This window comes from Pungitius pungitius, chromosome 17 (assembly GCF_949316345.1).
Source record: "Pungitius pungitius chromosome 17, fPunPun2.1, whole genome shotgun sequence".
Taxonomy (NCBI): Eukaryota; Metazoa; Chordata; class Actinopteri; order Perciformes; family Gasterosteidae; genus Pungitius; species Pungitius pungitius.
The window spans coordinates 3,335,405-3,357,726 of NC_084916.1; the positions used below are offsets into that span (position 1 = coordinate 3,335,405).

Below are 22,322 nucleotides of genomic sequence, written 5' to 3' on the forward strand. Positions count from 1 at the left end.
CAACAAAGACACAGGAGATGACGTTGGTCTAAATTCCCACTTTATTCCTAACACTTACAGGTTTCTTTTGTCCCCCTGTCCCCGAAACAACAGGCACACAGAGAGCGATGCGTTCAGGGACATTGGGGAACAGCTTCAAACTCAAACGTTTCCAACAGAATCAGTTTATAGAATCAACTCAGACAGAGAGAGCCTCGAAGGTCAAAGAACAGCATATCGTAAGCATACTTCAAAACAGAAAAACAGGTACTAAAGCTTACAGAGCGGTGTTTGTTTCATCTTTTCTGTTTATCGCCATCATCATCATCATCGGCATCATCACCATTGGCCTATATTGAAGAATACTTTTGGAGTTTACAGCCATCAGAAAAAAAAACATGGTAGTTGTACAAAAAGAAAATCAAGGTGAGAAGATACAGTGGAGCTCTTTGGTTTTCACTATTGAGGTTTCTTTCCTTAGCAGTAAAATCTATCTTTGCTGTCCTCTTAACCTTTGGATTGAAGCATTGTAGTAAAAATAGAAAGGAAAAGGTTTCTTTTGAATTCTTCTTCCGAAATAAATGAACGACAAAACGGGGCAAAGAATAATCGACTGAAGTTATTCTCTCTCTCTCTTTTTTTAACGTCAGGTTTTACATTTCATGTTCTCGAGGCAAAATAAAAACAAACAACACAGTCTTAAATCAGTCACGGTGACTTGGAAAGTTGAACAGTGTATTAAAATGAACATTCACAGCCACAGAAGAACTACAGTAGAAAACTGTCAAGGCCTGAAGTGCTCTTATTGTCTGACAGTGATTTCATGTCGACATCAGGCCCTCGGGTGCCTTTATTTTAGCATACAGTCCCTAACAAGAATCCTGAATGTGTATTTACACGCGGAATGACTGTGAGCGTGTGTGTGTGTGTGTGTGTGTGTGTGTGTGTTGTGTCTGCAGTGTAGCCTCTCACTGTGGTAGTTTTAACTTTGGTATCATTCTCTGTCCATCCCGGCCGAGCCGGACTACACAGGCACACGCAGAGCTGCACAGACCTTAAAAATACAAATGAGTGTTCTTTAAGTTGACTTTGATACCCGTGCAGATGTGAAGCTCTGCAGCGGATAGTTCCTTCCTCTACAGCCCAACGGTAAGTTCATATTGTCAATAAAAACACTCTGACGGCAGTGATGAACACACACACACACACACACACACACACACACACACACACACCGTGCTCTCTACAAAACGCAGCCACAGGACGTGGTGTATTCTGTTAAAGCCATAAGAACAACTGAACACCTTGGTTCCTCCTTAGGTTCACCCCCCCCCCGCCCCGCTCCTGAGTTGAGATAGGTCACGCCTCGTTTTCCACTCTTTAGGTTGAATGTGTCATTAAAGCTTGAACGTCTATTTGGTTTTGGTTTTTCATCAGAGTATCCGAGGTGTGAGTTTAAAATCACAAAGCTTCTGGAGGAGCACAGGAGGGAACGTGAGCAGAGGAAAGTCACTCGACGGGGCTTTGAACCCAGAAGTCCTCGCCTGCTGGGCTCACAGCACCACTGGGTCGCACCAGCACTTCGTAATGCGCGCGTGACGAATACAGCACGCCAACAACATCCACGAAGACGCGGCTCGCGGGGGCAAGTTAGCATCGCAAGCGGTCACATGGTCACACAATCAAAAAAAGTTAAAGGTAGCTGCTGATCAGTAGGTGTTTTCTATGACGTCGTGTTGTAACGTGCTATCCAGTTAGCCATTGCTAGCTCAGCATTTGTAACGAGATTAAAAGTAGAATTAAAAATACATTATTTTGCTCAAGTTTAGATATTGGGTGGGACAACATATTAATGTTCCATTCGAATCTGTAGGAAAATCAAAACTTCCATTTTTAAACCTTTCAGATGCAAAGTTTTAGGAAATTAAAATTGGAAAAACATCGCCAAAATCCTAGATGGACGCTCAACATAAGGACATAAATACATAAGTACAGGCAGTGGTGTCCAACCCCGATGTGTGCAAACTACTGTTTAATGCTGTGGCTAACTTTGCTACATTGGGGCGTCCCTCTTCCCCACTTCCACACTGCGGGTGTGACGTCATTTAGCGCTCAGATGGAAAGGCAGCACCACAGAAGCGTGTGTTTAATCAACGGTGACGAAGCTACGGTCCCAGTAACGAGGAGCTGGTGCAACCAGTCTGTCGTAAGATGGGGAAACTCAGAGTTTCTTTAAAAAAATAAATCAGTGTGTTGGACTGAATATCGACAAATAGCAACACACGCTCGGTTTGAACACAGCGTTTCCTCCGTCACAGTGTCCCTGCTGGGTTTGGTTTTGCTTTGAAACATTCGTTTGGCATCTTCTCTTCTTGTCGCGATCTCAAGAATCCCCCCCCCCCCTCCCCCCCCCCCCCCCCCCCACCCCTCTGCAGATACAAGCCTCACAACAACCCCTGAAAATACTAGTACAAAGATCCAGAAAGACATAAATAGAATCCAATAAATACATAAATAAAGAGTCAATAAATAAGAGCGAGAAGTTAATAAAATACAAACGGACCATCTTCCACCCCCCCCGACAAAGCACACGCCTCCCTCATACAATAAATACAAATATTATTTTTTTAAAACAAAGAGCCCGAGAGAGTTTTAAAGCTTTTGGTTCTTAAATCCGTCGTCATCGTCAAGAGATAATAATCCCCGTCTTTATACATCAGCAACGGGTAAAAGCAGTTGAACATAGACACCCCCCCCCCCCCCCCCCCTACAAAAAGCTAGAAGAACTAATGGATACGTTCCCTCTAACAGCCCCTAATAAGACGGCTGATCATCTTCAGTGCGTGTGTGTGTGTTGTTTTCAGCGGGGGCCTCGAGCCTTTCCTCCTGCCACAGAGGCCTGTTGGGTATTAAAAACATTTGATAGGACTCCGAACTGTGCTCAAAGCTCAGAAGTTGTCAGCTAACATAAAATCTGAACGTGATACAGCAAATTCATTTTTTGCATTTCTTTTTTTGTAAAAATATGAACTTTAAAAGATCTCCACTGTCCAACATGAGGGAGAGAGTGTTGTGTGTTTTACGGTTTGGTTTTAAGAGAATTTATCTTAATACTGACACATGCCGTCACACACACACACACACACACACACACACTGACTTGTGCATTGGTTTGGTTGTTCTATTTGGTTTGAAAAGTTTACTTTGTTTGTTTTTTTATCCTGGAAGCTACATTATCAGAGTTTATCGCAGGGACAGAAAGAAAAGGCCCGAGCACAACCCAAGAGACGAAAAGATATGAAAGTAGGCAACACGTCGCACCACCCCCCCCCCCCACCCACACACCCTATTAAGTAGAAAGCAATGAGACAAATCCATACAGCATTAACGGACACACTATGGAAAGCAAAAAAACAAAAAACAAAAATATATATATATATATATTCAAAGTCAGTCTGTTGAGGTTGTTCCATTCAGTATTCGTATCCGTCCAGGTAAAAGGAAAGAGGGAAAGAGGGAGGGAGGGAACCCTTTCTGTCTGTTGATACAACAACGTCAATCACAGCTAAAGACAAACAGACAGACAGGCCCTTAACCCCCCCGCCCCCCCCTCGGTGTTTGTATTTGGTTTCGTTTACAGTTCACTTACACATAATAAGTAGCAGTAGTAGTAGCTTTTGGTTTTTGGTTTACTTTTTGGTTTTTTGGTCCGCTGCTTTGAGCGCACCTCCTGCTCCTCTACTTCTTCTTCTCCTTCTTCCTTTGCCCCTGCAGTCTTACCATTTTGCTCCCCTGCTTCTTCTCCCTCCTCGTCTCCTCTTTCCTTGGGGCCCTTTGATCGGACCTCTGGAGACAAAGCAGAGGGGCCGATGGGAGGGGGGGGGGTTTAGGGGCAGTAAGGAAAACGCCGCTGCCTCACCTCTTTCTTTTGTTCTTTTTTTTTTTTGGTTTGGACTCTTCTTATGCTGTTGTGTGTGTGTGTGTGTGTGTGTGTGTGTGTGTGTGTGTGTGTGTGTGTGTGTGTGACTCTGCTGAGTGTCTGGACACTCGTCTCCCGGGCGAATCAAGAGACAATGCTGTCAGAGGCGATGCTTTGGTATCCAAGAGTGACTGTCTGGTGGTAGAGGAGCGGTCTGGAGGATGACTTGGAGATGGCCCGAGCGCGTGTGGGGCGGATAATAAATAAAGGAGAACAAACAACCCCCTGGTGTCCTCCTAGTGGAGCAGACGCTAAGGACAACAATGAGAACATGGATGATGACGATGGCGATGAAGAATGGGACGGAATCTTCTTTTTAAATGAGTATAAAATCATTTTCAAAAAATATTGTGACTATTTTAAAGAAACAAAACAATATATCATGTAGGTTTCATCCTGTTGACGTGCCAGTGGGGTGTCTTCCACCACGTGGTGGGATTGAATGAATACCAGCTTTTTGAAGACAAACCCAGTCTGTTCTAATGGTACGTTCATCAGTGTAAAGCTGTAAAGAGAGAGAGAGGTAGATATCCTGCATGTGGGACCGCTTAAACACTTCGGCAAGGAATACCACGAAGAGTGATGAATACAAAATGATCAATGTTTTATAAAACCGGAAAATGAGACTAAAGGAAATCCTGAGTTTGATGCTTAATGGTTGGCGTGAAGGTGAAATGAACTGAACCCGGACGGATCAGGATGTCAACTAAAGCTTTTCTCTCCGTTTGCTTGTTTTTTCTCGTTTGTTGTCTTTTTTGGTTATCAGTTTTTTGGTATTTGGAGATTTTGGTTTTAATCTTTGTTTTTCCCTTTGAGCATCTTTTGTTCCTTTTGTTTTTTAATTTGGTTACCTCCCGCTTCTCACACACAGTCTGGCTTCTCATCCCTCAGCGGGCTCTTCTCTTCCCGATGCCAAGCACAAAAAAGACACTCCTCAGCGCCAGTTCGCCAGCTGTAGATCATTATTTGGTTTAAAATCCCCGTCCCCTCCGCTCTTCAGTTCTCTCTATCCTCTCCATCCTCCCTCTCTCTCTCTGCTTCCTCCCGTCATCCGTCTGTGTATATTTTTGGCTTTAGAAGACTTCAGCAGGTACACAGAGAAAGAGAGAAGCGCTATCGGAGATGGATCAGACAGAGAGATGGCTTTGGTTATAGGCGAGGTTGTAAATTTAAGATTTTGCTAAAGCTCCGTTTCTTCTTCCTCTTCTTCCTCCTCCTCCTCCTCGTCCTGTGCCGATAGGATACTTTGGCTGTCAGTCGAACATCACTCTGCCATGGCCCCTCCCAGGGGCGGTGGCGAGGCTTCGCTGAAGGAACAGAAAGAAGCGGGACTTGAACAAGGGGAAGCGGACTCCTCGTGGCACGATGTCGGGCTCATGAGGTCGCCGGCTCCAGGGGGCGGAGATTGGCAAAAGGAGAGCCGGGGGCGGCACCCGCCGACACCGCTGACCAGTCCCATTGCAGGCGTCGAGGGCGTCGCCATGGAGCCAGTCCCCATGGGGAGGAGGGTCGGGCGGTTGAGGAAGAGGGAGGGGCGGAGGGAGTGGGGGACGGTGGGACACCCGGGGCCGCCCAGGAGCATGTGAGCCGCTCCCCCCTCAGGCCCGGAGATGGGTGGCTGGCCGCTGCTGGCTGCCAGGGCTGGTGAGGGAAGAAGAGAGATGGAGGACGAGCAAGGAGACGGAGGATTCGGTGTGATGAAGGGATGATGAAGAGAGCGACACAGAGCAGAAACAGAGAAATAAGTGGGATGGAGGCGGATAAGAGAACAGGTACAGTGGTAGACGGAAGATGAAGATAGAAAGAGACAAGAAGCAGAAGAAAAGAGAAGTCAGGGAACATCATCGGTAACCAGAGACACACATGAAGACACTGACTTATCTACAGGGCCATAAATGATTGACAGGGTGTCATGAATGGTTAAAGGGATCAGTTCACCAAACAAAACCAAGACAACCCTTCAGAAACAGTCTGCAGGGATTACTGTTTTGTGATTTGAGTGAACTGAATCTTCACAAATGAGTTTATATTTACATGTGGAGGTAATGAATACGCAACCCTGTAATGCAATGGACCAATGAGGCGTGAAGATGACGGTCGTATCCTTGTTTCCCAACACACATGCACGTGGTCCCATGGTGGCGAAATGGATCTGAGGACCGGATTCCCGTCAGGCCCTATGAATGGCGTGAAGAGCGAATCCCAGGGCAAAGAACATGCCTGGTCCTTTCTGCATCACTTGAATAGGTCCAGCCATTTGGAAGTGATAGTCGTATAATCATAATAAATGTTTGATTCAAGAAATGGCAATACAAAAAATATAGAAAAGAATCTTTTCTGCAGAACTATTGCTGGTATCATTGCTGTCAGTCAACCTGCCCTTTGAGTTCCGCCGTCACCACTTCTATCAATTACAGCGTGTATCTGCTCGTGTTTGTGCGCGTCTTAATCTCAACCTCCAAACTCCTCTTTCTTCTCCCCTTCAGCTTGTTACTATCAAAGAGCGACAGTGCCAGAACTGCAGTTTGCGCAGCAGGCGGCCTCCTGCTCACCAACATGTGGCCCGGAGGAAGCAGGAGCAAAAGCACCAGTTCTGAATGGGTGCTGTGGGGAGATGGATCACGTAAGGGATTCAAAGCCGAGCCCGACCGACCTTATTTGTGATGCTTAATTGATTTGGCAGCAGATCGCCTTCTTCAAAAAGGGCCATTTAGAAAAGAGACTAGTTATTTAGCCGACAGGCCTTAGTGTTTACTGCCAGCTGACTTGGCCTCCTAAGCTTTGCCACGAGGGGCTTTGGTCACTTTGTGATAATAGCGGGGCTATTATATGAGAATCAAGCCTGAAACCCCCCTACAGATACACATAAAGACACACACACACACACACACACACACACACACACCTTGCATGGTAGCCAGGGGGTGGCTGCCAATGAGGGCCTGGTTCATCCCTGTGCTTACTCCCATCATTGTGTTCCTGAAATGTGGATGGACCGCAAATTCACACAGGCACACACAACAATTCACACATGGAGAGAAACAGTCTTCAGGTTAACGTACTTATCAGTGACCAGAGGACTTTGAAACTCGGATTGTGTTTCGACTGAGGCCCTAGCAGCTTCTCCTACGTATTTGTGCAGCAGCTGATGTTGAACAATGAGAATATGGATGACACTTTTGTGTGTGTGTGTGTGTGCATGTGTTGAATTGCAGTAGAACTGACGCGGCAGCAGTCTAAATTGCTGAGCGCCATAGACTCCTTTGTACATGTAGCTTACAAAGATGGAGTGTATGGAAGAGTAAATGAGACTTTTCCAAATGGTCAGTCTTTGAAAGTTTATGTTTCTCTCTTTTAACTAGGGCTGAAATAAAATACATTACTATCAAGTATATAGTATCCTTCTTTCTTTAATAGATTCATAATTTTCATTTTTTTTTACAAACTAGGGATTTAAAAATGAAAAGTGTATCCTTCCAACAGTTGAAATTTTTTTTTCTTTAGAAATATATATACATTCCAAAAGAGCGATTCTTCATTTGAGAGGCGTAACCGGAAGTGATTGTGATTGTTTGCACTTTGCAATCACTTAAACATAAAATAGAAAATTAGAGTGCTAAATACTCAAGAAAAGAAGTGCAGTCTTGTGGATCCCGTATAAAAACTAAAGCATAAACACTCACCCGGTGGTGGGAGGGATGGGGCTAGCTGTGCTGTGAGGGGGTGGAGTCACAGAAGAAGAGGAGGAGCCAACTGTGGCAGAGCTGACGGGAGTCATGGTGCAGGGTGCTGAAGAGCTCGCAGCTAAAGGTGAAGAGACGAGGAAGAAGAGGGATGTCGAGTTATGGCTTTGTTAGTCATGGCGTCTTCTTTGTGGCTCCATTCTACTGCGGACCAGAGAAGGAGCTTTGATACGTTTTCCTGCTGTGTTTGTTACCTGTCAGGCCATCTGTCATATCTGTGAGGCCAGGAATAGCGCTCACTGTGGCCCGAGGTCTATAAATCTGACTCATGGAGGTAAACAACTCGAGGTGGGACCAGTGTCTCCATGTCATCACCTAAACATAATGTTTTCTATTTAACGCTGGTGGAAATCGTTTTCTTTAAAGTGATGATTCTTCAGGATTTCATCAGGCCAATACACTCCGTGGCTGGCCTCAGGGTTCCAAAAACCTTCCCTTTTATAACGAATTGACGGGTTAAACAGCTCACCCGTTGTGCTGAGGCAGGTGGTGACCTGGGACAGACCGTGACTCGATATCTGGAGTGGGAGAAAAAGAGATCAGGAAAGGCTTCAGATCATGGGTTGATGAGCGATAGATGGGGCGAGAGGGGGAGCGTACCATGTGCGGGCTGTAGCAGGCTTTGTGTGTCCCGATGGGCGACGTCTGGCTGGTCAGGGGAGGCGTGGTGCTGCTGGAGGGGTTGATGCGTTTCTCCTTCTGCCTGCGGTTGCAGAACCAAACGCGGATCACCTCCTTCTCCATGTTGAGCTGCTCGGCCATGAGCAGGATCTCCTCCGAGGTAGGCTTCTGGTTCTGAGGAGGGAAAGCGTCAGACGGGGGGAGGGTGCCTTTTTTACCTCAAACGCCCACGTGGGTACCTCGATTGATTTGTCTGTAACAACGTGATACTAATAAAATGAATATATAATAAGTATATCATCTATTTGATGGTGGCCCCTGTGGTGTGTTGAGGTTGATTGATCCGTGCAAAGGGACGCGATGTAACTCCTTGAGAGAAAAACCTCCTTTAAGCAGACGTTTTACATTAATTTGAGTTTTTAATCTTATGTCCAGATATGTGTTAAAAATGTAAAGTCCCGGGAGATATTTTCTTTGTCTCTTTGGTTAGATGTGTCCGTACGTGCAAATACAGGTTCCTGTGTACTCTTACCATGTGGAAGTTGCGCTCTAAGGCCACTCGCACGTTGGTCTCAATGCTGGTGCGTTTCTTCCTGCGTCGGCCGGACAGACCCTCGATGCCCAGCATGGGGGAGGAGAGAGAAGAAGGGCTGGGCAGCATGCTGTCTACCGCCATGTTTTCTGTGGGAGAGGCCGCAGCAGAGAAGCGCACAATTTATAACTTCAATCTCAGAGAATAGCCTAGAGATTTGTTTTAATCAAGTTTCCAACTTTATTAACTCCCTCTGCAGGCTCTTTAATAACTAATAATAACATTTGACCTCATACTACGTAAGGGCCAGTGACCGTTATTCCAGGTCATTTCTAAAACTTTAAAGTCATGCACCATCACTGCGGGGAATAAACGCTTCTCTCTCCATCCTGTAGATGGGTTAAAAACGGGCTGCGATACGTTCTTCGCTGTTTACCTGCGTCACTCAGCCACTTCTCCAGCAGCGGCTTCAGCTTGCACATGTTTTTAAAGCTCAGGTTGAGAGCTTCGAATCGGGAGATGGTGGTCTGGCTGAAGTCGTTGCCGTACAGCTTGCCCATCGCCACGCCAACGTCCCCCTGTTCGAGATGGACAAAGAGAAGTCAGACACCGAGCTGAGACTCACAAGCTGTGATTGGCTCCACCTTCCCCTCTTCTGCGCCGGACTTTACCTGGGTGAATCCCAGCTTGATGCGTCGTTGTTTGAAGGTGCGGGCGAACTGCTCCAGCTCCTCCAGGTCGCTGGGCTCCTCGCCCATGTGACCCCCGTGACCTCCGGGGGTCAACCCGGACGTCAGTGAGGAGCCCATGGTGCTGCTGGATGCTGAGGTGGATCCTACAGACGTCACGACACCGCTGCTGCTGGTGGAAACCATGGAAGCGCCACTGCCGCTTCCACCAACATCGCTGCTCTTCTCCCTCTGCAGTGACAGGAAGACGTTTAGTTTAAATTATTGTTCTGGTTCCAGAGCTGAAGCAGGAGGCAGGAGTTTGACCCAGGGTGCTTTGGGGTATCGACTAATTGACCAGACACCACGTGTGATAGCTGCTGCTGCACGCCTTGTTTACATTCACTGTCTCTGTGCATAAAAGACTCAGACAAGCAGGGGACGCTGGCCGCCCCGTTTGACATGACTTCATCACAGCCTAATGAAATATCCATAACCAGGCTGCGGTGTGCAGGGATGCATTCATGGATCACATTACGGCAGATAAAGCCTGGGGACACCAGGTGAAATGTTACCATTTGGTTTACTCTGATAGCTCTCATCTCTCTCTCTCTCTCTCTCTCTCTCTCTCTCTCTCCCTCTCTCTCTCTTTACTTTACTGTCACAGACGTTTCCTACCTGTGCTTGGAGTCCCATGCGAGGGGGGGTTGTCAGTAGTCCCCCTGGGCTTTGCTGAGGTAGCTGGATCAGATTTTGTGACGAGAGCAAACCTGACAGGAAGAGCAATCAACCAACAAAATAAACAATCCATCAAATGATTCAATGAGTTAACGAGTAAAGCAACCAGGTGAGGAACAAAACATGCTGACAGAAAAGAGGATCTATGGATGGCTTTTGAATAATATCTTAAATATCGAGTGACAGTGGTTTTGATCGTTTAGAGTGGCACATATTAAATTGTCCTCACCCTGCTGCTGCTGAGCTGGCTGAGACAGGAGGAACTGTGCAGGTGACTGGAGAGGATGACCGGGCATCAAAACCAGCTGCTGGAGCTGCAACAGCTGCTGAATATCCTGCAACAACAGACACGGACACGTTTCAATCCACAGCGCAGAGGGAAACAAAAAGTCTTTGAATAAATATGTTGCGACTCCAAGATCAAACCAAGATCGATCGACCATCAGGGCGATTTCAGTAGAAAAGCTACACCCTGTTCCTCAGAACTTTGGAGGTTCATACCTGGGCTGTGAGCTGGATTGGCTGAGACAGGGCCAGCTGTTGTGGAGGCGGGACTTGGATAGTTTGTTCCTGTTTGATTTGCTGCTGTTGCTGCTGCTGCGATTGTGACTGGTTCTGCTGCTGCTGCTGCTGCTGTTGGTTGGCCTGTTGCTGGGCGGCGGCGTGGGCGGCGTGGGCTGCATGGGCGGCGTGGGCGGCGTTGGACTGCTGAACAGCGGCCGCCAGCAGCTGAGCCTGAGCCTGTTGGAGGAGCAGCTGCTGCTGGGCAGGGAGGAGGGCGGCAAGCTGGGGGGAGCAAGAGGTGAAGAGGTAGAGACGCAGTCAGCGGATGTGAAGGACAGAGGGATGAAATGCATCAGGACGGGAAGGAAAGTCAGGAGAGAGAACAAAGAGGAATAGATGTGTAGGCCGATCTGAGCCTCTCGCTTAACCTGCAGAGCATTTAGCTCAGGTATGCCCCGCCCCCACCTGCGTGTTGCAGAAGTGACTTCCTATCCTTCAGGGCAGTAATGTAGTTTTACTGAATGTTTTCCTACACAACATTCCTCCGAGCTTAACATTAACAACTGAATATAGTGTTGCTCATATGAATGCTGCTTATTTCATTCATAGAGCATTTAACTCCACTTTAATGTACACAGATGTGGACTAGTGTGGCTTCTTTTCTTACCTACACACCATTGAAAATAATACAAAGCAAAGAAGAGCAGAAGGGGTAAGCGGAAATCGAAAGTCGTCTAAACTGTCAGTCAAATAAACAATGGGGCACCTTGAACCGGAAGAGCAGAAGAAAGAAAGAGACTGAAAAGAAGAAATTTCGAAAAAGATGTCCAGCTTGGAAATCTGTTAGAAAGAGTCGCCATGTTGGACAAGAACCTTTTGGTCAAACCATTCCACCTGCATTATTTAAAAAATAATAATGTCTGTGTGTGAGTGTTGTCTCACCCCTGCTAGCTGACTGCCCGCCAGCATCAGCTGCGTGTGGTGGTGTTGCTGCTGTTGCTGCTGTTGCTGCTGTTGTAGCTGTTGCAGCTGTTGTAGCTGTTGCTGCTGCTGCTGTTGTTGCTGCTGCTGCTGCTGCTGCTGCTGTAGCTGTTGCTGGGAGGGAGGTGTAGGTGGAGCAGGGGAGGTGGTGGTGTGGATCATCTCACAGCTCTCCTCGCTTTTGCCCTAAAAAGATCACAGAGACACATTTTCCTTCAGCGAGGTTGCTTTCTGGCACCCCATCCCTCCCCCGATGCAGAAACCACACTTTAAGTGGCTGCATATCAATCAACCAGTTTGGCCGGCACTCTCACAACTCCTCATAGAACCGGGGAACCGGTTCCTCTGAATGTGGAGGCGTTGGAAGACCAACCAGATTGTGCAGGTGGAAGAAAGAAGAAAATAGAGTTATATAGAATTATTGTGTGTTGCTGCTCCCTGCTGGTCCATATCTTCAAGTGGGTTGACTCAATCCTCCTGGTTTTTTCGAGGTGTCAGGGACGCTGCTGACCTCTGACCTGTGGCTGTCGTCACCCGTCCATCACCACCGCACTGTGCTGCTTCTTTACCTGTCCATCACGCACAGCCAGCTCGTCCCCACACGTCCTCATGGACAACATTTCACTTTTCTCAAGGAGACTTATCAACATATATGTCTGTACTACATGAAGCGTGCTTATTGTTATGAGGTATAACAACTACATTTGTTGACTTCATTAACTAATTTTATAATTTTTTGTGACTGGTGACTGGGTTTAACATAAAATAATTACTTGGCTCTTAGTGACATCTACAGACACACACACACACACACACACATACACAAATCTATGATCTTTGAATCTAATGATATTTAAGCGGTTGACATCCAATATTTGACAGTTTATGAGCTGGGATTGACCTGAACACACACACACACATACTCATACAGACACAAGCTTGGGCTCACCTTGCTGATAGTCCGTGTGGGGGAGACGTCGAAAGGGCTTGTTTTCATCGGCTGGACCTGCAGCAACAGACACACACACAATTATTACAAATACAATCATGCATATATATTTACATGGTCAGCATCATCAGGTGAGAATAACAGGGAAACACAGTGAAGTATGGAGAGGGCTCGGTTAGATTTCAGTTATTCGGATGTGGAGATCCACATGAAAGCCAGAGGAGGGGGTGAGACGGGAGGACATAGTTCCCAAAGATTGTGTGAGCTCGATTGTGTCTTGTATAATCTGTTCGGTGATCAATCCTAGTCACAATAAATATTTGATCTAGTTTTATGCCGTTTCTATTTGATTTGTGAGATTTGTGTTTTATTCTCATTACGGTAACTTGTTATATTTGTTTCGGAATAAGAGTTTCAGTTTATGTTTCACTGCCCGTGATTTGACATGTTTTGAAAACTGGCGTTGCTTTGTTCATGATGAGTCCTTTAACTAACTTGTATGTATATGTATAATTGTTAAATCAGTTGTAAAAATACAGGATTGAAACCAACCTGGTCATCGGGGCTGTTCCTGTTAGAGTCTGAAACACAGAGGGATTGTTAGTTAGTGTGTGTGCGTGTGTTTGTGAGTCCTACAAATGGCCTTAAGTCGATGAAAGAAGAACACACTAGAAACCTGCTCTGATTGGACAATTGTTAACATTCACTCAATGGAATATATATGAAGCTTAGGGTTAAAATTCAGTCAGAAGACAAGCTGAACGGGTCTGTGCGTTTCACACGGTGCCTCCTCTCTCCCTGTGGTGACGCTGTGAGCTGTTTGTTTAGTACTAGCCAACCAGGCGCAGGCACCATTTCCGTGAACCAATCGCATCTGTGCTGTCAAATGTTTAAAATTCTTCATCCCGCTGTTGCTGTCAGTTGTCACTACAGCGCGCATCAGATGCAACCCTTATCACCCAGACCCCTCCAATCAGCAGCAAAACCCAGCGTATATGTGTGTGTGTTTGTGTACCTGAACTGTCGCCTGGATACTCAGCCCCAGGCTTCTCCTCCTCTGCTGCTTTGGACATCCTGATATCTGCAACACACACACACAGTCAGAAACACATGAGAAAGGGTCAAAGTGCACGCACAGAGGTTTTGGGAGGCGTTTTTTTTTTCAATATTTTATTCATAGTCACAGTCTGCCACTGTGACTATGAATCCTGCACACTGACTATTTAGCCATTGAGGATTTATTTCTTTGCGCTATTTGTATTGTGCAATTAATATATTACTGGCAAGATACAGAATACTTTTGAAGTCAGTTATTATTGTTTAAAAAAATATGCATATGCATACAATCCCAGTGCCGCATGAAACGGCACACACACACACACACACACACACTTTGCAAGCAGTCAACATGTTGTAAAAGCGCGTGGAGCGGGACATGCTCTGCTGGTATGACTGAACCCTGTGAGGGCCCAACGCTGTAAAATCAAAAAACACATCACTGCGCAGCTAAAAGCCAAATATTGATATTAGTGCTCAGAAGGTTCAGGCTTGGAAGACAGAGTACAGTTTTATATTCAACGAAAGAAATCTCACATAACCAACAAAAGTGATGGCACTGTCCTCTAATTTAGCTCGTAGAATGAAAACTGCATCGAGCCGGGACGTGTGGCCTTAAGCAGCACCGCTATCGGCCCTGCTGCCTGTGCACGCCGCCTTCTGGGAGCCCCGGCAGTAATTGGTCAGAGGACAGAGCGACGCCAGAGGAACTGCTTACTGGAGCACCGAACATTACTCAGCACTACAGCCGCCATTTTGGAAGGAAACGCTGCTCTTAAAACGTTGGCCTGTTGATGATTTTTTTAGCACTTTTGCAGAGAAAAAGAGAAGAGTTTGAGTGTCATTTAGTATCCGCGCTATTGCTGTGTGCAATTCAGGCATATGACAGGAGGCCGTGGAAATAATCAAAGTACACCCGATGAAAGCACAGCTACCACCCCCCCCCCCTCCCCTCTTCCCCTCCGCGCTGTAATTACACCTACAGCTTCTGTCCTGCTGCTTCACTGCCTCCTTCTCACCCTATGGAACTCATACACACAGACACACAGACCCCACACACACTGTGTATGATTCAGGAAATGTGAGACAAGGGAAGAATACTTGAAAACAAAAGAAGAAGAAGGGCTTATTGGAAATGATATTCAAGCCTGGTGTTTGAGTGTGTTGTAATCTTATCATCAGGGTCACAGAAATGTTCAAGGTGTGATGAGGGGAGGTGGAAGATGGATGACCGATGAGGATAAAGGTGAACCAGAGACAAAGAGGAAGAGTAAGAGAGGGTTGCAGTTACATAATTTAACCAGATGGTGGCAGCACCCTCCTCAAAATGCTGAGCCTCAACTGTGTGTGTGCTGTGCACCTGTTAGCATTGTTCCTATAGGCAGCTATACACATGCAGCTATTACATTAACTACCCCCAATGTTTGAAAACACAATTTCCCTAAATGCTGGATCCGTTTTATTCCAAGCGGGGTTAACTGTCACACATACAAGGCTTCTTAATCTTCTCGGCTTATTGGTAGGGAGGGTCCCATTAAAAAATGATTCTCTCCTTTTGTCTGCCTCTGAGGCCTCAAATACCGGTGACTCAAAGCCCCCCCCCCCACCACCACCACAGACACCTTGTTTATTTACTGTATGGAAACTGACCAAAGGAACTCTTTTCCTCATGCAGCTCTTCATATCTCTCAATCTTCTGAATACAGCGTCATTCACCGCGAGGGACAATGGCCACCGCCCCCTCACCACCACTACTACTCTGCTCACCCTATCAGTGCTAGTAGCATAGAGAACAAGAGGGAGGAAGAAGGAGAGAGAGGGGAGGGGGGCGGTGGGGAGGGGGGGTGATGTATCTTTCTTCAGTGCACGGTCACTGTCAGGGAATTAGAAAAGGGGGGAATTAGTGTGTGGGAGGGAGAGAGGGCTGTGGTGGGGGGTTAGGATGGCTTGAGGGGTCCCAAATTCACCCGCCTCCCCCCTTTTCCACCCCGCCTCGGTCACACCTGTCATGGGGCTGCTGACAGACGGCGTGTGGGTCTCTCTCTGTGTGCGTGTGTCAGGAGGAGGGGGTGGTGGCGTGCTGTTTGGCGTGTGGAGGTCAAAGGTCAGACACATGGTCTCGGCCACCTCGCGCCTCACAGGGACACACGCACACACACAAGCTGCCTGCCTTTCCCACCTGTCCCCTGTCACATTCACTACAAAACACACACAGACAAATCTGCAACTGCTGTAACGAGCGACTTTAAATGAGCCGATGAACTGCCAACTAAAGATGACTCTGCATAACATGGTAGTAAGCCTTACATTTAGTGATGACGCTAATCATTACTTGTGCCATCAATCATGTCTTTTATAAAATGTAAAAGAAAACAGCGATGTGTTCAGTTTAGCTTGGTTTAAAACTTGGACATTAAATGTCAAACATTAATGAAATATACCAATTCTGCAGCAGAGAGGGAGCTGCACGCTTTCCCCCTTACCCAGCTCCGTCCGCCCCAACCTTCATCAACTCTTACTCTGCCTCCCTTCCTCCTCTTCCTCAGCTGTAATACAGCCATCTGACTTGAACTTCTTTTTCACCCCCACTCCCACTCCCACTCCCTTTCCATCGCCACCTGTTTTGCTTCCCTTTACTCCTCCCCCCCCCAGCCTCCCCCCCCCCCCCCCCATATCTCTTGCATCCTCACCTTCGATACATCCTTTTTTTAAAGCATCACCTTTCATTCATTTTGCACCACGGTGTCGGAGCTGCTCCGGAAGAGGACAGCACTTCGGGTGGGGTGATTCTCATTAGGGTGGAGCGAGTTGGCTTCTGGCAAACCTAAGGCAGAGCGGGCTGCTAACTAGCTCACCTGTGACATCGTTGTGGCTCCACCACAGTGAGAGCCTGGTCTCATGGGAATAATGAGTCCTTGTAGGGCCAATAAAATAGAAATAAAAGCTGTTCTTTATTATCAGTGTGTACTTAATGTAACGGACAAAGTGAGTCCGCGACTAAAGAATTCTTCTTCTAATAAACAGCTCTTTTTGGCTGTTTCACCCAAAAAAAGGTGTTTTCATCCCCTCATCCCGCTCCCCCCACACTCCTCCTCCCCCGGCAGTGGTCAGCCGCAGCGGTCAAGGCATCGCTGAACAGTGCTCGGCTAGCACAGGACACACAGACTCGTTGCCAGGCAACAGCAACGAAAGATCAGTGTATGCGTGTGTGTGTGTGTGTGCTTGCGTGCACACATCGCTGTGTGTGTGCTTGTCCGCTCCTCGCATGTTTGCGTGTGTACCTGTGAGTGTTAATCATTAAGAATAAACATGTTTCTCTGCCTGCAGCTGTGTGACGCAAACCACGTTAAAACGATCAACCCCCGTTAAAGGAATCCTACCTTCCTTTATTTACATCCTAATAGTGTGCTTAGAAAATAATTGATTCATTCAGCTGGCAGAGCGTAAATAATTGTCAGTGGGTTGTTAAGAAGGAGTTTCATTGTTGCTGTACAAGTCGATACAACGTGAAAAACTCTTTTCAGTGTTTTCTCCAGAAGAACCAGACACTTCCTGCCGATAATATCTGTAGGATCTGAGCGAGCAGAACACACACTTACACGCACACACACACACACACACACACACACACACACACACAAAGAGAACATAATTTCAGCACGCTGCTAAAGCTGTACCGGGTCGATAGTGCTCATAAGCGACTTGTTTCATGCTTCCATATACTGAGGAGCGGATGAGTAACGCCCTCGTTTGTTTGACTTTATGCACAACTGTGTCTTTGTGTGTGTGGGTCAGAGGCCGAGAGTCATTACCTGCACATGTATGTGTGTGTGTGTGTGTGTGTGTGTTTTCACAGGCACAAATATGTCTCCAGAGTGTTTATTATATCCGATACAGTACCTCTTTCTCGCACCACATATTTCTGTGCCGATCGATTCTTCTGACTCCCGACAAGACAATAATCGCACCTCCCTCCCTCTCTCCTTCCCTCCACCATTATTACGGCCCTCCCCGAGGAGCGGCACGCCGGGATGGAGGGATGGAACAGAGAAATAGAGGGAAGGGAGGACAAGGGAAGTGGAGGAAATGTGTTACTTCCCCCCCAAGAACCGAGGGACAAAGTGGGAGGATGGAAGAAGATGAAGATGAGGAGGATGCTGAAATTTAGAGTGAATTTTAGAGGATGTGGGGAGGAAAGAGACAGCAAATTGCAAGATGCGTGATGGGACAGCAGGGACAAGGGGGAGGGAGAAAAAAAATCAAATGAGCAGAAAAGATGGAAAATACAAACAGGCAACAACAGAAAAGTAGGAATGTGGGGATAAGGGCTGGAAGTGGAAAAAAAATAACGAGGTGAGGTGGAAAAGGTGAAATGAGGAAAATATCCCCTCCACACTCCCAAAAAAAGAATTGCAAAGGCGGTTAGGAGTCACAGGAGTGATGAGTTGGGGGGGGGGGGGGGGGGGGGGGGCTAATTTAGACGTGATCAATGTGAGAATATGGAGGGAGAGGAGTGAGTCAAGTGTAAACTAACGGAACTAAAGTGAACAACAGGACGTCCAACGGGCAATCGGACTGAACAAAGACACAAAGCCTCACCCTGATGGGGTGTGTGTGTGTGTGTGTGTGTGACAGCGACATCTAAAAGATGGGATCCGATCAGAAGAGAGAAGAAAGGAAAAAAATCAGTTAAAACCACAAATTACAGTTGTATGTGCAACTGTCACATGAAGGCAGAACAAGAGAAAAATAAAGACCCATGTATAAAAAATACTGACAATGAAATCAACAATGCAGAGGCTGCCCCTGAAGAGGAGGCTTTAAACTACTCCCTAGTGATACTATGTGTTCATTGTGGGGATTTTTGTGTGAAAACACCAGCTAATCATTTTAGTTAACTTGCATACGGGACAGAAATAAAATACCAAATTTACGAAAAATTAGAACCCACAGTACTAATTCTTACTGACCCGCACATTCATCCAACGGGGGCCAAAAGGATCTCATGCCATAAGGCCACAGAAGACCCCCCCCCCCCCACATCCATCCTTCAATTTGCAGTTATGAAGTCTCACGTGACTGCAGAGATATTTATATTCACACGGTTTGGATTTGGGGTGAAAACCCAGTAGTGTGTGTGAAGTGACAGCTGATTCTGATCCAGGATCTGATCCTGCGCAGTGAGAGAGTCTTACAGGTTCATCGATTGGACGCGACTTAAATTGGCCCCCAATTAAACAGAGCGCTTATTTAACGTCTTTATCCCCTTCCTATTCTGTCCTTTCCTGTCCTGTTAAATACCGCCCACCCACCCCCAACCAGCTCCACCTTATTGTCCCCCACCTCTCTTGCAGCCAGCTCCTCTCCATCGACACATCCATCTCTCGCTCAGTGTAATACCTCTGCTCCCTTCCCCCCCTCCGTCTATGGCCGTCCCCCCCCCATCCCTATTTGCTTTTACTGGCACCTTCTCTCCCCCAACCTTCCCTCTCCATCATGACACCAGCGCTGCCTTCGTCTCCCCTCGCCGTCCATCGCCCCACCTTTCCCCACATCTGGTCCCTCTCTCTTCCTCTCAGTCCATCCATCAATCGCTCCTTAAATAACAGCAATGAATTATTAACTGTATTATTCAAACACAATTCATTTTAAAATAAAGCCGACCCGACGGTCCGCCCCGCGCTGAGGCCCGATGTCACCCAGATGGGGAGGGAAGAGAAGAAGGGAAGTAGAAGAAGAGGTTGGAGGTGCAAGAACGGTGGAGGGTGAGCGCTTTATTCTGGTTAGATTTGGAAATAGGGAAAAAGAAGAGGGGGGGGAGGTGAAAAGGAGGGGGTTAGGAAATTGGTGTGGCTAGCGGAACAGCCACCCCTCCCTCCCCAGCCCCCCCCTCCCTTCCCTGCTCTGCTTTGTATTCTGCGGAGATGACAGGGGGAAAGCTTTATTGCTCTGAGTTGGTATCGATCGGGGCCCTGCAGAGGGGGGTAGCCAGACCCGCGCACACTGGAGGCACTTTTGCAGAAGCCGCTGACTCCTGCCTTACAGCCCGCCGCCCCCCCCCCCCCCCCCCCCCCCCCCCCCCGCCGCCAAACACACCCTTCCCTCTCCTCCTGTTTCCACCTCTCTTTTTCTCTCTGACTTGTAGGCTCCCTTTTCTGGTTCGGAGGGGTCAAGAGACAAGGCGCCCATTCAGCGGTGGCTGGGACGGGGCGGGGGGGGGGGGGGGGGGGGGGGGGGGGGGGGCACCCGATCAGAGCTGAATACTATTATATGTAGCGGCAATTCAAACGGAGACGTGCTGAGTTGCCATGACACGATCGCAGGCTGCTGTCCTGACCAGTTGCATCAGAAAATCCCCCATCTTGGGAGCGTGACGGCCCTCAGTTCCAGCAGGCGGGATCAGGACGCTCCGGGCGCTTTCAGAGTTTAGGGATAAGATGCAGGTTGCTGAAATCACCCCGAGGGACGGGATGGAGCCACAGATGAGAAGGGGTGAAGAGGCGAGGTGGAGTGCTATAATTTGCCCCCCCCCCCCCCCCCCCCCTAAAGTGAATGTATTTTATCAAACATTATGATGTACGAGAGAAAAAGCAACCCCTTTTTGCTGATAGAGGCCCGATGTTTTTCCCGTTGGTTTATCCTTTCTGATTGGTGGAGAATGATCCACGAATGACCAACAGATTTCTTCAGAACAACAAGAAAACAAATCAAACGTTTTCCTTCAAATCGGCAGACAGCGTGGGATTTAAGCCGGTCGCTCTCCTAAACGTGTCACCGCCCGGCCACCGTCCGCTGCCATCACACTTAACAAACTCCATTTTGTTGAGGTCTGGCTGAACGAATCGGCGAGCCGGCCACGGAGAGAGAGAGAGAGAGAGAGAGAGAGAGAGAGAGATGGACAAATCGACGGCTGCGGGGAAGAATGGGTGCTCAAGGCCACTCTGCTCTGACCCCCCCCCACCCTCCTCCTTCAACTCTTTTGCTCCAGAGTGGCTGTTATCTCTCTATTTTTACACTCCTTCCATCAACAGACTGCCCCAGACCCACTTATGTTCACTCACCAAATGACACACGGACGGACATGCACACACCCGCGAAAACAACAACACAATTACAGATGCAGACGATGGTCGGCCCCACTGCGAGTCCTCGGAGCGGGCCGTACTTTTGTGTGTGTGTGTGTGTGTCTGTGCCGCGTAACCTTTTACAGACAAATTACCTGCTGTTTGACCATAGGGTTTTGATCAGGAGGGTTTCTTCTGCATTAGGGACGGTTTAGAGGTGCTTTTCTCACATGTTTGTGCCACACGTTTTATTTTTCAGTAAATCCTATCCGTTGTAAGATTTACTGAAAAAAAAAGCCAATTTTGAAAATCAGTGGACCCTTTGGGGATGAAAAAACAATGATAAATGCTAGAGGTTTATCAAGTTGAAGTAGTTTGACATACCTAAGCAATTTTTTATTCCCCCCCATCAGATCTTTTGCACTATTTCATAATCAAAAAGGGTTTCAGGCAGTTTTCGATTCCTGCTTTGATGTTTTTTTATAGCCACTGAAAATGTAGACCAAAAAATAGATAATGACATCAGGTTAACCATTAGACACACACACACACACACACACACACAAACACACATGAACACAATTACAGACTTTGAGAGCAGAGATAATTGTAACAGCAATAGAGAGTATAGTTGTGTGTGTGTGTGTGTGTGGGTCATTGTTTGGATCAGATCTATAGGGGGTAGACTATACAATAACAACCAATTTAATAGAAAAGTCTATCTTTATGAGTGTGCGCGCTGTCAGACAGCAACACACAACAGGGATGCCAGCGTGATGCCATTATTGTGTCACCATAATATTATGTGTTGATTCTATTTCTACTCTAATCATGTGTTTGTGTGTATGTTTGCTTGTGTGCCAGCACATTGGTCTTTATTCACTGTAGATGAAAGCCTGCTGGCTCACACTGGACCACCACCGTATGTCTAACTAAGACCCCTCTCTCTCTCACACACACACACACACACACACACACACACACAGACACACACACCGCTGCCTGGCTGACTGACCTACCGCCATTTCACACCACTGACCAGTACAAATTGGATAAGGGTCCATTCTCTGTGCACCAGCACTTTCACACACAGACACAAAGCGCACAACTACACATGTCTCATCCCCCCCCCCCCCACACACACACACACAAACACACTGTAGAAAACAAGCTCAAAATGGCCGAGGCGCTGCGGTTAGAGTCGAGAAAACTGGCCGAGCACGGAGGGAAGGGGAGGCGAGACGAGGAAGGACGGTGTGTGTTTGTGGGGTTGCTTCTGGTTTTCTTTCACGCTAAACTTTCATTACATTTTGCCCGTTGCGCTCAAATGTCGTGTCATTTTTCTTTAAAAGGATTCTAACAAAAATGAATGCAAAACGAAAAGGTGCACAGCTAGAGCTTAAAAATCTCAAAAGGCTTGAGAGCACTCGCTCTCCTTCAAACTAATAATCAGTTGTTGTTGTTGTTGTTGTTGTTGTTGTTGTGGTACTTTTCTGGCTGCTTAGAGG

At 47.2% G+C, this 22,322-nt stretch overlaps 1 protein-coding gene across 1 annotated transcript in view; it reads right to left on the reverse strand.

The window, feature by feature from the left end:
- Nucleotides 1–3,346: 3,346 nt before the first annotated feature.
- The window catches only part of LOC119219739 (POU domain, class 2, transcription factor 1-like), a 45,049-nt gene continuing 26,073 nt past the window's right edge, over nucleotides 3,347–22,322 (reverse strand). The window contains exons 2-16 of the mRNA XM_037475128.2: nucleotides 13,710–13,775; nucleotides 13,247–13,275; nucleotides 12,695–12,751; nucleotides 11,707–11,931; nucleotides 10,762–11,046; nucleotides 10,490–10,595; nucleotides 10,201–10,292; nucleotides 9,526–9,774; nucleotides 9,291–9,432; nucleotides 8,855–9,003; nucleotides 8,302–8,496; nucleotides 8,171–8,219; nucleotides 7,642–7,762; nucleotides 6,864–6,937; nucleotides 3,347–5,599 (exon numbers count right to left, since the gene is read on the reverse strand). Coding sequence (XP_037331025.2) covers nucleotides 5,223–5,599; nucleotides 6,864–6,937; nucleotides 7,642–7,762; nucleotides 8,171–8,219; nucleotides 8,302–8,496; nucleotides 8,855–9,003; nucleotides 9,291–9,432; nucleotides 9,526–9,774; nucleotides 10,201–10,292; nucleotides 10,490–10,595; nucleotides 10,762–11,046; nucleotides 11,707–11,931; nucleotides 12,695–12,751; nucleotides 13,247–13,275; nucleotides 13,710–13,775 — 2,216 coding nt within the window. The 3' untranslated portion in view covers nucleotides 3,347–5,222. The remainder of the gene's footprint in view (nucleotides 5,600–6,863; nucleotides 6,938–7,641; nucleotides 7,763–8,170; nucleotides 8,220–8,301; nucleotides 8,497–8,854; nucleotides 9,004–9,290; nucleotides 9,433–9,525; nucleotides 9,775–10,200; nucleotides 10,293–10,489; nucleotides 10,596–10,761; nucleotides 11,047–11,706; nucleotides 11,932–12,694; nucleotides 12,752–13,246; nucleotides 13,276–13,709; nucleotides 13,776–22,322) is intronic.